We start from the raw sequence: 13,693 nt of genomic DNA on the forward strand, positions 1-13,693 counted from the left end.
GGGCAAATCCTGAGATTATTTCATTCTCAAAAGTACTGGCTGTTTCAACCTGGAATTAGAAACAACTTTATTTCCTGATGTAATCAGATTAGATTTTTCCAACTGCTGATGTTAACCAGAAAATACTTGGCTCCTTGCTTTACATTAGATAATAATAATACAATTTCACAAAGATAAAAAAAAAGCTAAGCATTTTTTTGCAAAATGTCACTAAATGCAAATGTTTACATGTCTGTTGTGTTATGGCCATTACAGATCATGCAAAGGGTCTAATTTGTTGGAACAGGTAATGAAGTAGCATAGCTGCACGCAATGATTGACATATTGAGCCTCCTGCTCTTCCCTTCCTCCCTGACACACACACACACACACAAAGCACTAATGCACTTGTTCTGTTCAAATGACTTGAGGACTAATCTGCAAATGGCCTGTATGATTCAAAGCTTTTACAAGTCTGAGCACACTCAATTCAGCCTTTTAAACATCATACTTCAGTCATTATTATTAGTGCAGTAAGAACTGCTGTTAGAACAGAAGAGTGAACCATAGGTCAGAACTTAAGGTAAAATTTGTCCTGCATCTCCTGAAATGAAATCTGTGAAAGATTTTCTGTCCATTGAGCTGTAATTATGTTGCATTTATGACGTGCTTATTTTCTGTGGCGGTTTATGGTTATAGGCTGTGTTCTTATTGCCTAATCAACCGAATTAAGCAGAAGCTCAGTATTAATCATTTTATGTGTCATATGGCATCCTTTGTTTTGCTAAAAGGACAGGAAAGAATGCAGAAAGATGGCACACAGCTGTTATATTTTCACTGTGCATAGAGAAATGACAAACGTCTTCTCAAACAAGTGCACAGCTGTTTGTTAGACGCCCATATGCATAATTTAGCATTGGTGGGTGATTTTACATCGATGCTGCTGAACCACAAATTATAATTGCATTAAAAGAGAGATTTACCGAAGAATAAATCTGTCATCGTTGACTGAAACACCCCCGGTAGACACTGTTTGACACATTTATTGATCAGTTTGCTAATCAGGCCCAGACTGAAACCACACTGGGAAACAAAAAGAAAGCTCATTAATTCACAGAGGATTGGAGCTAATTACAGCCCGCTGTTTTCATAATCACGTCATAAACAAATGAAACCACTGGCACGGCCTCAATGTTCTGAGCTTGTGTTCGTGATTGTTTACTGAGGTGTTTGAATTTTTTTTAATGTGCTACACATATTTAATTATGTTATCTGTGTTTTGAAGGGTCCAGTGGTCAGTGGATGGTACAAGGTGCTGGACAAACTTGTTACTGGTGGTACTAAAAGTGCAGCTCTGAAGAAAATGCTGGTTGACCAGGTGAGCAATGTATTGTAGTAAAAAAAATGTTTACTTTTTTTAAAAAAAAATTGTACATATATATACACACACACACACACACACTGTCCGGCCAAAATAAGCCACTGTTTAGATTTAATGGGGTAAATGCTTAAGAGTCTATGATTGAGTGATTACTATGTTTCTAGCATGTTTTATGTTTGGCAACAGTTCTTCTTATCCTAATTCATGAACAAATTGAAAGTCTTTGGGATGTGCTGGAAATAAAATTTATTTCCATCAAGAGGAGTATCAATTTTTGGTCAAGATCTTGTATTGACTGTGCAAGAGTGAGCACTCTGTAAAGTCTACTCCAGCACATCCCAAAGACTTTCAATGAATTTAAGGTGTGGACTCATGGTACCAATTCATGTGTGAAAATGATTCTTCATGCTCCCTCCCAACAATTCTTTCACAATTACGGAATGCGCGTTCTGTGTCGGAATGTCCGTTTTTGTTTTGATCTTTGTGATCCCGCCCACTGCCAATTTACCCAATAGTATTACGACACCCCGAGTTGCCAGTTGGCTGAAAATCGTATTGTAGCCATGGAAGCAAACAAACGAACTTTGTCAGAGATTGCAGAATTTACTCATCAACTTACAAAGTAAAGGTTTTTGCAAACTGAGTCTGAAATTTTTGTATGGGAAAATATAAATACGACCTCACGTTGTCAATCACGTTTACACACTGGCTTCAAAACCTTCACCCGTCATTGAAAAAAAAAATCTGATCGGATTCAATTTTCTGCATGTTTCTATGCAATCTCAGGATTGAATGGACCCAATATTTCCTCTTTGTTTTTCTCTTTTTAAGAAAAGAGAGGACAACAAAATCATCCTCACTGCTTGAAGACTCCATTTTGTATTGTTTTGCGAATTCTTTCGCAGCGGATTAATTAATACTCATAAGACTCAGTGTGCAAGGTTTGTGTGCGTGATGAATTTTTTAGGATGACGAATATGAAAAAACGCATACAAAAATTTCGGACTCAGTGTGCAAATAAAGCTTGTCACTGTCAGTTGCGCTCGGTCCTGTTGCGTGTCCTCAATCTGGCAACCAGAGTAACCTCTCTCCAATATTTTGAATATGGACTGCAGTACCCATTTCAACCACTAGCTGTCAATATTACTGCATCTTTAACAGAAGTAACACAAAAGACGCAAAATAAAATCAGATCTCATATGTTCGGTATGTTACAAAATGTCTTTTTCTTATCTTAGTTATAAATAGACCCATGGAAAGTTGTCCTTGGAGCTTACTGTTATGTGTTTTTTGGGAATCTGCAGACACATGTAAAGTACTTAGAAGCCGCTATTTATTTTGAGATTTATTTTAAGAGCTGCTACGTGCTTTATCCCTTTTGGGTATCCCATCTGAGCTCTCCCTTCATGCATGTCAAGTAATCCATCCCTGATAGGCAGTCAAACAAATGAGTGTTTGCATAAGTCATTGTTTACATGATTGGTGGAATGAATGTACAGGATGAAGCGGACAAAGGCACGCAAGACAGGCCCTCTCCCCATCACCGGATTACACCCAAACAACAGTGCTTACAACGCCAGCCTGCACTCCCACATTTATTCAGAAAAGAGATTCTAGAGCTATTTTTAGAGACCCACTTTCTAAATTTCTAAAAGCCCATACGGCCAGCCAGAAGTTGTGTGTGTGGTTGCTTTCATCTGTGGATATTAAATGTTGTTTTGTTGATGGTTTTACAACGGCTGCATAAGCATTAAGTAAAAGAGGTCCTCAGATGTTGAAGTCATTTGATATTTCAATTAGCTATTAAGTCATTTTTTATTCATAATATTTTACAAAATAGACAGATTCCAATAGTCAGTAGCAGGTACTGCCAGCATGTCCATAGCTTATTTCACTTTACATGCACTAAATAAAATGAAAATAATTGCTTGTTTTTTGAAAAACGAATGTACCTTTTTCCATGTCGTTTGAAAATGAAATGTAATAAAATCACTGTTTCAAATTATAAAATATAAAACAATGCGGAATTGGTACCCAAAAGTCAAAGGAAAAGCAAAGGGGCTGTTTTTGATGATGATTTCTGTAACATCTATTTGGAATGTCCTTTGGAAAACCACACATGAAGGAATTCCAGTGATCCAGTGTGCTAATAATAAATGGATGCATCAGTCTGTCATTGTCTCCTTGATAGCTTTCAACATGTGCATGCATATTTTATCCGATGTGAAAATGTGCGGCAGTAGTCTATAAATTAACAATCAGCTGGATTAGCTGTCTAATGGTATTTAATATGAACACTGAATTTGATTAACCATGTACATTTATATGTCATCTAAATATGAACGAGAAGGTTTCCATAAACTAGATGGGATAAGTATCACAGTAGGTGCTCTCTGATCTAATCAGGTCTTTGTACTGTATATCCACAGGTGTGTTTTGCTCCGTGTTTCTTGGGTGCTTTCCTGGGAATATCTGGTGCGCTCAATGGACTGACTGTGGAGGAGAATGTGGTCAAACTCAAGAGGGTCAGTTTTCATCACATACACATTCTGTCAACACAAATGACTAGGATTATTCTAATGGCGTAAAGAAATGAGCGCTTTCTGCAGAAAGTGAAACCCAAAAAAATGGATACACTGGAATGTTAACAGAAAATGATAATAACAAAATGTCCTCCTTTGTGTTCAGGTATGACTGTAGTAAAATTAAAGCAAAAACTGACATTTCACACAAAAAAATCTTGACCTTGACAAAATGTAGTCTTTGAGAATGTCTAAGTATAAATCCAAATCCACAGCTTAATAAAAATAAGTATTTGTCTAAAAACACTAGAGATAAGCCACTTTATATACTGTAGAACTATATAAGAATCTAGTGGTTACACCAAGGTATTACATAAGGCCGTGTGTCCATCAAAGCGTTTTTTCCAGCTGCTAGCGTACTTTTTCAATTGTTTTCAATGGGAACGCAGCGTTTTTTTAAACGGCAGGAGCGTAACGAGGCGCTGAGCGTCTTTTTCACGCTCAAGCGCTGAGAGCTCAGCGTTTTTTACTGGTCGCCTCGAGTTGAAGAATTCTCAACTTTGAGTAAAACGCTGCGCTCATCACTGTCACTTTTTAGCCAGCCGTCCAATCAGAGTGGAGGAGGGGCGGGACAAATACAACTCCGACCAACTGTCACATTCTTGCTGTACAACGACATCAACAAACAGAAACAAAATGGATGAGAAATTAATATTGCTGGTTTCTGAAAATACATAGCAAGTAATTCCACATTGTGTGAACATTTTTAGTGTGAAACAAATTACCTGCAAAATTAGTTATAAGTAACAGTGCCGCGGATATTCCGTATCATAGCAACAAAGCGTCTCAATGGAAAAAAACGCTGCGCTGCAGAAGCGCTCTCAAGCGCTCACAGGCGTTTTCAGCAGAGCGCCTAGTGTTTTCAGCTGGCTAAAAACGCTTTGGTGGACACACGGCCTAAGTTTTTCTTTTTTTTTTACTCCCACCAGATGGCACTAATCTACCTTCAAAAATTGGATTTAAATACCTTGTCTCTATTTTAACATGGAATACTGCTTTAATTAAAAAATAATTTAAAACTATATTAGGAAAAAAAGTGTATAATTTTCAATGGGGAAAAATAGCGTATAAATAATAGTCAAAAAATATAATTAAGCAATAAGGTATGAGAGGCTGTGCTGTATTGTGAATAAGTCATGGCTGAAAGGCGTTTTTAGGCATGTCGCAAAGCAACCCCTTCAGCCATGTCTTATTCATGATACAGTACTAGCCTTGAGTACCTTGTTGCTTTTATAAAACGGTTAACACAATACAAATATTAAAGCCAAAAAATATGTATCAATGCAACTTTCATGAAGTAAAATCACTAAAAGCCTTCCTTCCGCCGGAAAAAAATAGTAACTTCTGTTCCGCCGTGAACAGAAGTTACAATTTGCCATTAGATGGTGGCAAAGACTGTCTTTATGAGTGTGTCAGTCAGTAGTGAAGACTTTTACATTGAAAAGACTGAAATGTTGTGAACACAGAACAAGACATAACTGACAAATGCTTTGACTAATGCTGTCAATCAAGGGAAAACCCCTTAACTGTTAAAAGGACAAGATATTGCAGCGGACATTTAAAGGTGCCATCGAACGTTTTTTTACAAGATGTAATATAAGTCCAAGGTGTCCCCTGAATGTGTCTGTGAAGTTGCAGCTCAAAATACCCCATACAGTTTTTAACTGCCTGTTTTGAGGCATAATTAGAAATGTGCCGATTCATGCTGCGGCCCCTTTAAATCGCGCGCTCTCTGCCCCCTCCCGAGCTCTCGACTGACAAAAACAAAGTTCACACAGCTAATATAACCCTCAAAATGGATCTTTACAAAGTGTTCGTCATGCAGCATGTCTAATCACGCAAGTATAGTGTTTATTTGGATGTTTAAATTTGATTCTGAATGAGTTTGATAGTGCTCCGTGTCTAACGGCTAATGCTACACTGTTGGAGTGATAACGTAACGTAACAGTTGGTGTTATGTTGAGATTCTCCTGTTCTTCGGAGGTCTTTTAAACAAATGAGATTTATATAAGAAGGAGGAAACAATGGAGTTTGAGATTCACTGTATGTCATTTCCATGTACTGAACTCTTGTTATTCAACTATGCCGAGGTAAATTAAATTTTCAATTCGATGGCACCTTTAAAAAGATTTTTATTATGAACACAGGGCTGACCTGAAGGAAAATGCTAAATCTGAACGCAGGTAATAAACTCGCTCACTTGATCTCTTCTCACAATACTCTTCTACATAATACAGTAAGCGTCAACAATATAAACAATATAAATTGAGAACATACAGTTTACGTTGCTAAGAGTGGTTGCTAAGGGTGTTGTGTAGTGATACACAGAAGCGTTGGGTGAAGCGGTCATAGCCATGTTTTATTGTGAATAAATCACAGCTATTGACCAATCAGAATCAAGGACAGGAACTAACCATTTTATAGACAAAAATATATTACAATGGTTTTCCAGAATTTTTTTTTAAAATTTCAAGGTTTCGATCACTTTTGACCACAAAGGAGCCAAGTAAGACCCCTAAAGCCTTGGCATACGCGCACAGTCGAACACACAGCCTTGCAAAGAATACTTTGCTTGACTCATACGCATTCACAGGCGTTCAATGCATGCACAGTTTTGAGCAATCTCTTGTACAATTGAGGGTGTTAAGAGATTGTGTGAAGAGTGTACTAACCTCTTTGCACAATCTCTTGTCTATGTAGGCCTCCATTGTCGCTGTAGCTTGCATGCGTTCCGGTCTGTTCTGTTTATGCTGGTTTTCTTCGACTACCTTGTCAATCGACATACCCAGGGCACGGTTGCCGCCTTGTGATAAACTAATCACCGCAAAATAAATTAAATGTGAATTTGAGACCTGCACGTACAAAAGTATGCGCTGTTACAGCTTGGTAGTGCGCACACAGGACGCGCATACTCTTCTGGTGACAAAATTCATGTAACGTGCTCTGTATGCTGACCCTCACATACGTGTAAAAAGTATATTTTGGGCTTAAACAAAGAGGACCAGAGGGTTCATTTCTCAAGTTCAAAAAAGTAAAGGAACCTACTGACTCCAACTGTTTGAACAGTACTGTAAAATAATTAATAACTATAATTTATATTAATGTTATAATCACTATGAAATACCTCCTAAACTTTTCTCAAACTGTGATTTAAGTCACATCCAATATTTTCAGGCGTAATATAGTCTCTCATCCCAGAGTTCCTCACTGCCAATGTAAATATATTCCAACTCCATCTGTAGTCCTGAAAGTGCACTCCTGTGATTCTTATATTGGCACTGTACAATTAGAGAGTACTTCCGCTGATGGAGGGACGGAGGGCTGGACCAGCGAGGAGTGACTCATGGGCTTGTAGGAACAACGGTTGACGCAGCAGTGTCTCTGAGTAGGGCCATCAATTATTTATGTAGGAAAGGTGGCGGAGTTAAAATGAGACTGAAAGGTCAGTCACCTAAATGTCAGAAAAGACAGAAAGCTAATGATAAATGCGCTCATTAACCCAAACAGCCAATGTGAGCTGAAAGCCAATCACTAACTTTGGTGATACTACTGTGCGACTCAAAGGATATCACTCTGATCCAATAAAAGACGTTTTGTAGCTGCTAGTTATTAGTAGGACTGTTTACGGTTTAAACAGGAACTCTGATGCTGATTAAATTCATGGCTTGTTGTGGACAGTGTCTACCTTTGTTTATAATGACTATTGGTCAGGCAATTTGGTGATACAAGGGTGACAGGATGGCAGTTCAGATGCTGCTCGCAGGAATGCCCTTTAAAACGGAGCTAAACGGCACTCTGCTACTGCAATGGCAGCTCTTTGACGCTCATTAGGTGCTTGCTTAGTGGTTAAGGCTCTGGTTGAGTAATGGAAAGATCACGAGTTTGATTTCAGGTTGGATTGGCCTGGGAATTGGACAGTTCATGTGTGAACTCATGTTCTGATTGTCCAAAGCACTTAACCCAGAGGCTATCTCCAGGGAAACTGGGCTTCAGTCAGTCAACTGAATGTGGCTTTAGATCAAATGCAGCAGCTGAATGAAGAGAAACATAAACCTGATCTGGATTTTTCAATGGACAATGCTGATGCCCTTATCTAAACTCTAAAGACCAGAATAATGCCTTCTCTTCTCTTCTCTTCTCTTCTCTTCTCTTCTCTTCTCTTCTCTTCTCTTCTCTTCTCTTCTCTTCTCTTCTCTTCTCTTCTCTTCTCTTCTCTTCTCTTCTCTTCTCTTCTCTTCTCTTCTCTTCTCTTCTTTCTTTAATTTATTTTCTATTTATTTTTTATTTATTTTTTTTTCTCTTGTTCCTTTTTGTCTTTATTTTTCGTTTGTTCCCTTTCTTTCATTTTCTTTCTTTCATTTTTCTTTTTCCTTTTCTGTTTTTCTGTCTTTTTCTCTTTTCTTTTTACTTTTGTTTTTCTTTCTTCTTTCATGTTTTTTTCCTTTTTTTCTATATTTCTCTTTTTTCCTCTCCTTTCATTATTTTTTTCTTTTTCTTTCATTTTCTATTTTATTTTTGTATTTCTTTCTTCTCTTATCTTGTACTCCTTTCTTTTGTTCTTTCTTTTTTTATCTTTCCTTTATTTTTCCTTAAATTTCTTTTATTCTCTTTCTTTCTCTTTCTTTCTTTCTATTTCTTTTTATTCTTCTTTCTTTCTTTTCTTTTTACCTTTCTTTCTTTTTTCTGTCTATCTATCTTTGTTTTATTTTTTATTCTATTTTCTTTCTTTTTATTTTTTTTACTTTTCTTTTTTCTTGCTTTCTTTTACTTCTTACGTTTTTAATTTTTTTCCTTTTCTTTTTCTGTCTTGCTCTTTCTTTCTACTCCTTCCTTTTATTTTTTGTTTTCTTTCTTTGTTTCTTTCTTTCTTTCTTTCTTTCTTTCTTTCTGTCTTTCTTTCTTTCTGTCTTTCTTTCTTTCTTTCTTTCTCTTTAGTTTTGTTTTCTTTTTCTTTTTCCTTTTCTGTTCTTTCTTTTCCTCCTTTTATATATCTATTTATTTATCTTTTATTCTTTCTTTCTTTCTTTCTTTCTTTCTATTTTCTTTTTCTTTTTATTATTTTTTTACATTTTTCCTTTTCTTTTTTCTTGTTCTCTTTTTTACTTGTTTCATTTTTCTTTTTTGTTCCTTTTCTTTTTCTATCTTGCTCTTTCTTTCTACTCCTTCCTTCCTTTATTTTTTGTTTTCTTTCTTCCTTCCTTCCTTCAAAGGTTCTTGGAAAATGTTAAGCAAACATTTTATTATAAAACTGAAATTATGACTAAAAATATTTGTCCAAGCACTGTTAATATAATCAATATTTAATAATATAATTAATAGTTGATCACAAATTAATATTTTTATGTAATGATCTTGAATTTCCTTTTTAAAGGTAAAGTGTAATTTCTGTGCCAATAGTGGCACCAAATTGAACTGCAAAAAAAAAAAGTTTTCAAGCTCTAAAAAAAATTGCACATTTACACAAGTCCTTTAATATAATTAATATAATTATATTTCATAAAATGCACAGCAAATCTGAAGTAAATCAACATAACTTTGGCAAAGACCTACTATTGCTAAAACAATTATTGTTGCCTACATAGTCTGTGAAGTCAGGTAAAATGCCATCTCCCCACTGACTACTTTCTCTATCTTTACCAAATGACACCAAGTGCAACATCATCATCAAGTGTGTGAGTCCGGAAAGTCGCAGCGCTGTTGTTTTTATATTAAAAGGTTAAGTGTGCATAAGCTAACAGAAAAATACAGATTAGAACCAACAACTCATCCGCTCATTATTGTTCTCATCATGAGGCATTTGACGCTTTATAACCTGGTTGTATAATAGATCAGTGTCATAATAAAGTGACAAGAACACAGCGCATTCAAGTCTTTAGGGTTGTTCTGAACCTCTGGTTTGATCATTGTTAACAGTTGCCTACAGCTTTCTGCTTATGGGCAGTTTCCTGGGCATTCAGGATTTGGCTGGTCTTTGATGTTACTCACTTCTAAAGATGTAGAATATTAGCATCCCTGTTGTGTTCTCAGTCTTTGCATTCAAAACGGTCCAAAAAATGAAAAGCGCTCTCAGTTCCTCAGGGGCTAAATTCCTGTGACGTCAAATTCAGTGGAAACAATATAATGACGTCTCGGCCCCGCGGTAGTTTCACCCCAGGTGGCCGGTGCCTTGTTCGTTCTTAATTAGAAACTGTTAAGGCAAAGAGTACAAACAGAAACAGCACAAGTTTCTAATACGGGCTTCTTTTACACACTCAGTCTCACTAAGATGACCTTTCAAAAGATGACACTAGCAGGGGAAAGGGCCCTCGTGTTCCAGATGACTTGATTTTTATATGGCACCAGGGATAGGAGGGTTTTGACTTGCGGTTGATGCGGTGAGACGGAGTTGTGGAGCTTTTACAGCACTTTAAGGGAACCGTGACCACTCTCTGCCTGAGTGGAGACCCTTAGGCTGGGTTTAGGCACCAGCATCATTAGTCATGACATGATAAATGCATGAATGAACAGGTAACAAGGAAAAAAGGAAGGAAAAGGAATTATAACCAGTCACTTCAATCCTTTAAGTTAATTATGAGTTTATAATAATTTATTTTGAGCAGACAGTAGTGAAAATTACAGTATGCTCCACCTAGTGGCATTTATTCACTCTGAGATAGTACAGTACATCCCCCTTTAGATTGACCAATGCTGAATGGTAAAATGCAACGGAACAAATTGGGGCCATTGGCGGATGCACAAAGTTCAATATTAAATTTTTTCAAGAAATCACGGAAAGATTAGCGAGGAGGAGAAAAAGAGCCAACTTCACCTTTCCACGAGGAGACAGCGAGTGAAGCGGCACGTGAGGCTTCCCATTTCCAGAACACACATATTTCACCACTGCACTGTAGTAATGAGACTTAAAATGCCACAATGCCAAATGATTCTTATTATAACAGTGGAAACAACCTAAAATACTTCGCCATTTAAGGTCATACAGATAAGAGTAAGACATCATTCGTAACTGTAAAGGGTGATTTATAAAACTGTAAGCTGTAAAGGTGATTTTTAGTTGTGTGCATTCACAATAAAAACAAAAAACTGTGCTTGTGTAAAATAAAGAAAACAAACCGGATGCCACTTCCTGCTGTACTGGTTTCCTTTCCTTAAAATTTATGGAGCGGCAGAAGCGCTTCACACAGATTGATTAAAAAATAAGCATATAGGCTACTAGCAAGCTCTTGCGTGCCATCTGAACTCGACAAACTTGCTTTGGATTGGTGCGTAGATTGTTTCTTCTTCTGCCCTTTTTCCTGTTGTGGCCGTTGGCAAAAACAGCATTGCATTGCTACGCGCTCCCCCTTCTGGATTGGAGTGTGGATCGCCTGTGACTGACTGCATTCATCATCTGACCGTATGCACAAATCGTGACATCCGTATCGTGACGGTTCATGAAGAACGCATGTACCGTTACACCCCTAATATACACTGATGATATTGATGCACAAGGGCAATGAAGGCTATCGCTCCGAGCGAACAGAATGTCTACTGTGGCACAAGTCACACAAAATTTGAATGATGGTAATTGGAGGATTGTGGCAAGACAAGTTTATTAAATAGCACATTTCAGACACAATGGTAATTTAAAGGGACTCTATGTAAGATTTTTACTTTAATGAAGCATAAAAATACCCTAATATGTTTGCAGATATTTAGGAAACATGCTAAGTTCACCTACTTGTTTCTCAGAAACGCAATGTTACAGCCAGATTTCTACTTTGAAAATGTGCATTCCGTGTTGGAATGTCTGTTTTTGTTTTGGTCTCTGTGAAACCATGTGCTGCAGTTTATCCAATAGTATTTCAACATCACAGGTTGCCAGTTAGTGGAAAACACCGCATATTGCAGCCATGGAAACCAGCAAACAAACTGGGTCAGAGAATCAGGCAATAACGTCAGCTGCCCGTTCCCGCTGTCTTCTCTGTCACGGTGAAGTGACACACACCCGCGCGGGCGCCTCATCTCTCTTTCGTCTCATTCGCTCCGGTTAAGTAGTGCTTGTATTGCACATAATTTTAGTAATTTCCACAGGTTTCGCGCTCACACCGAAAGCGCACGCACTACTTGATCTATATAAGTGAAACGAACAAACAGAGACAGAAATCAAACAGAGTCACAAGTACCAAAATAAGTGCCTTCCTGCGCTTAAACTGTCAAATACATACAAAAGTATGTCAAAACCAGCGGCACAGGCAATCTTGGCAAGTATTCAGATAAACACCGTCAGTTTTGAATCGTTAAATAGCTAAGAAAGTGAACCCATGTCGTGTGTAACAGTATTGGGTCCATTGAACACCGTTCATAAACTCTTAAAGGGACAGCAGTGTTTCCTGTTGCTGTCTGTCATGTTAATCAAAGAACAAAAGACAAAGAAAATCATTTTACATTTGATTACTTTAATTTCTGTAGTATTTCTTACCTGAATAAAAACCCAGTTAACCCGAAAAACTTAGTTTCATAGCTTTCTTTATTCTATTGCATTTATTTGAGCTGTTTATATTTTATTACTGACTTTTACTTGTGTTTTTAATAAAACTGCATTGAAGAAAAGTAAATTTTTGTTTGTATATATTTTGTTATTTATAGTGCTTAGAAAGAAAATCGGAATCGGCAAAAAATATGCATCTATCGGCCGATCACACTAACAAAAAATCGGAATCGGAAAAGAAAATTGCAATCGGTGCATCTCTGCTAAAAAGCCTCTAAATTCATCTAAATATCTCTATGAACAACAGCATATCAAAACAGATAAATCAACTCATCAGCTTACAGTGTTTAAGTCTCCTCAGCTTTCATTGCCAATTGCGCTCCCTATTGTTGCTGGCAACCATATGCTGTAAAAGCTGGCAACCCGCGTCTTTGAACGAGGGGGCGGGCCAAACAATATTTGGAATTTGGACTGCAGTACCTATTTTGAACATTGGGTGTCATTCCTACATAGAGCCCCTTTAAAGTTTATTAACCTTTATTTAACCAGGTAAGTCAATTGAGAACAAGTTCTCATTTACAATGACGACCTGGCCAAGAGGCAGCATAAAAAAACGGTACAATACAAAAAAAAAGTGCTTTACATAAAGAGGAACAAATACATAAGCAATAAAATAAATACATCGAAATCACAACACACAGTGCATCGCACTCTGCTGCGAAGCCACAGACCAATCAGACCACTGTCCACCGTCAAAAGCCCCTACAATGGGCACATGAGCGTCTGAAATGAACTTTAGGGCAGTGGAAGAAGGTCACCTGGTCCTATGAGTCTGGTTTTCTTTTACATCATGTGGACGGCCATGTACGTGTCCTTTAGCTTATGCTTGAAGAAATGTCAAAATTCCTTTTCAAAACATTGCAGGGAATATTGGATAGGAACAAGCAGCAGGGTCATATATTTCATTATATTCAATTCTAAGCCTATGATCCTTCGCCTGAAAATAATTCATTAAAACTAAACATTTTCTCAATTAATATCTGGGTAGTCTGATTGTTTATAAATGTAATAGCACACCTCTCCTCAACAAGCATTTTTCCCACCAAAGTTTAAGGTTGAGGGTTTGTTCACCTCCTTAACCAGAAATATGGTAATAATATTAAACAGCATTTTTGTCAGATCATGTATTTACTCTGAATTTTCCTGATTCCAATAGGACTACATGGATGCCTTGATCTCCAATTACTATGTAAGTTGCATACTTGACACTGTTTTCTTCTTTTG

General features: G+C 37.2%; 1 protein-coding gene across 1 annotated transcript in view; it reads left to right on the forward strand.

Moving 5' to 3' along the window:
• mpv17 (mitochondrial inner membrane protein MPV17) overlaps positions 1-13,693 on the forward strand; it is a 30,784-nt gene that overhangs the window by 15,613 nt on the left and 1,478 nt on the right. The window contains exons 4-6 of the mRNA XM_067383165.1: positions 1,265-1,357; positions 3,790-3,885; positions 13,626-13,658. Of these exons, the coding sequence (XP_067239266.1) occupies positions 1,265-1,357; positions 3,790-3,885; positions 13,626-13,658 (222 nt within the window). The remainder of the gene's footprint in view (positions 1-1,264; positions 1,358-3,789; positions 3,886-13,625; positions 13,659-13,693) is intronic.

This window comes from Chanodichthys erythropterus, chromosome 4 (assembly GCF_024489055.1).
Source record: "Chanodichthys erythropterus isolate Z2021 chromosome 4, ASM2448905v1, whole genome shotgun sequence".
NCBI lineage: Eukaryota > Metazoa > Chordata > Actinopteri > Cypriniformes > Xenocyprididae > Chanodichthys > Chanodichthys erythropterus.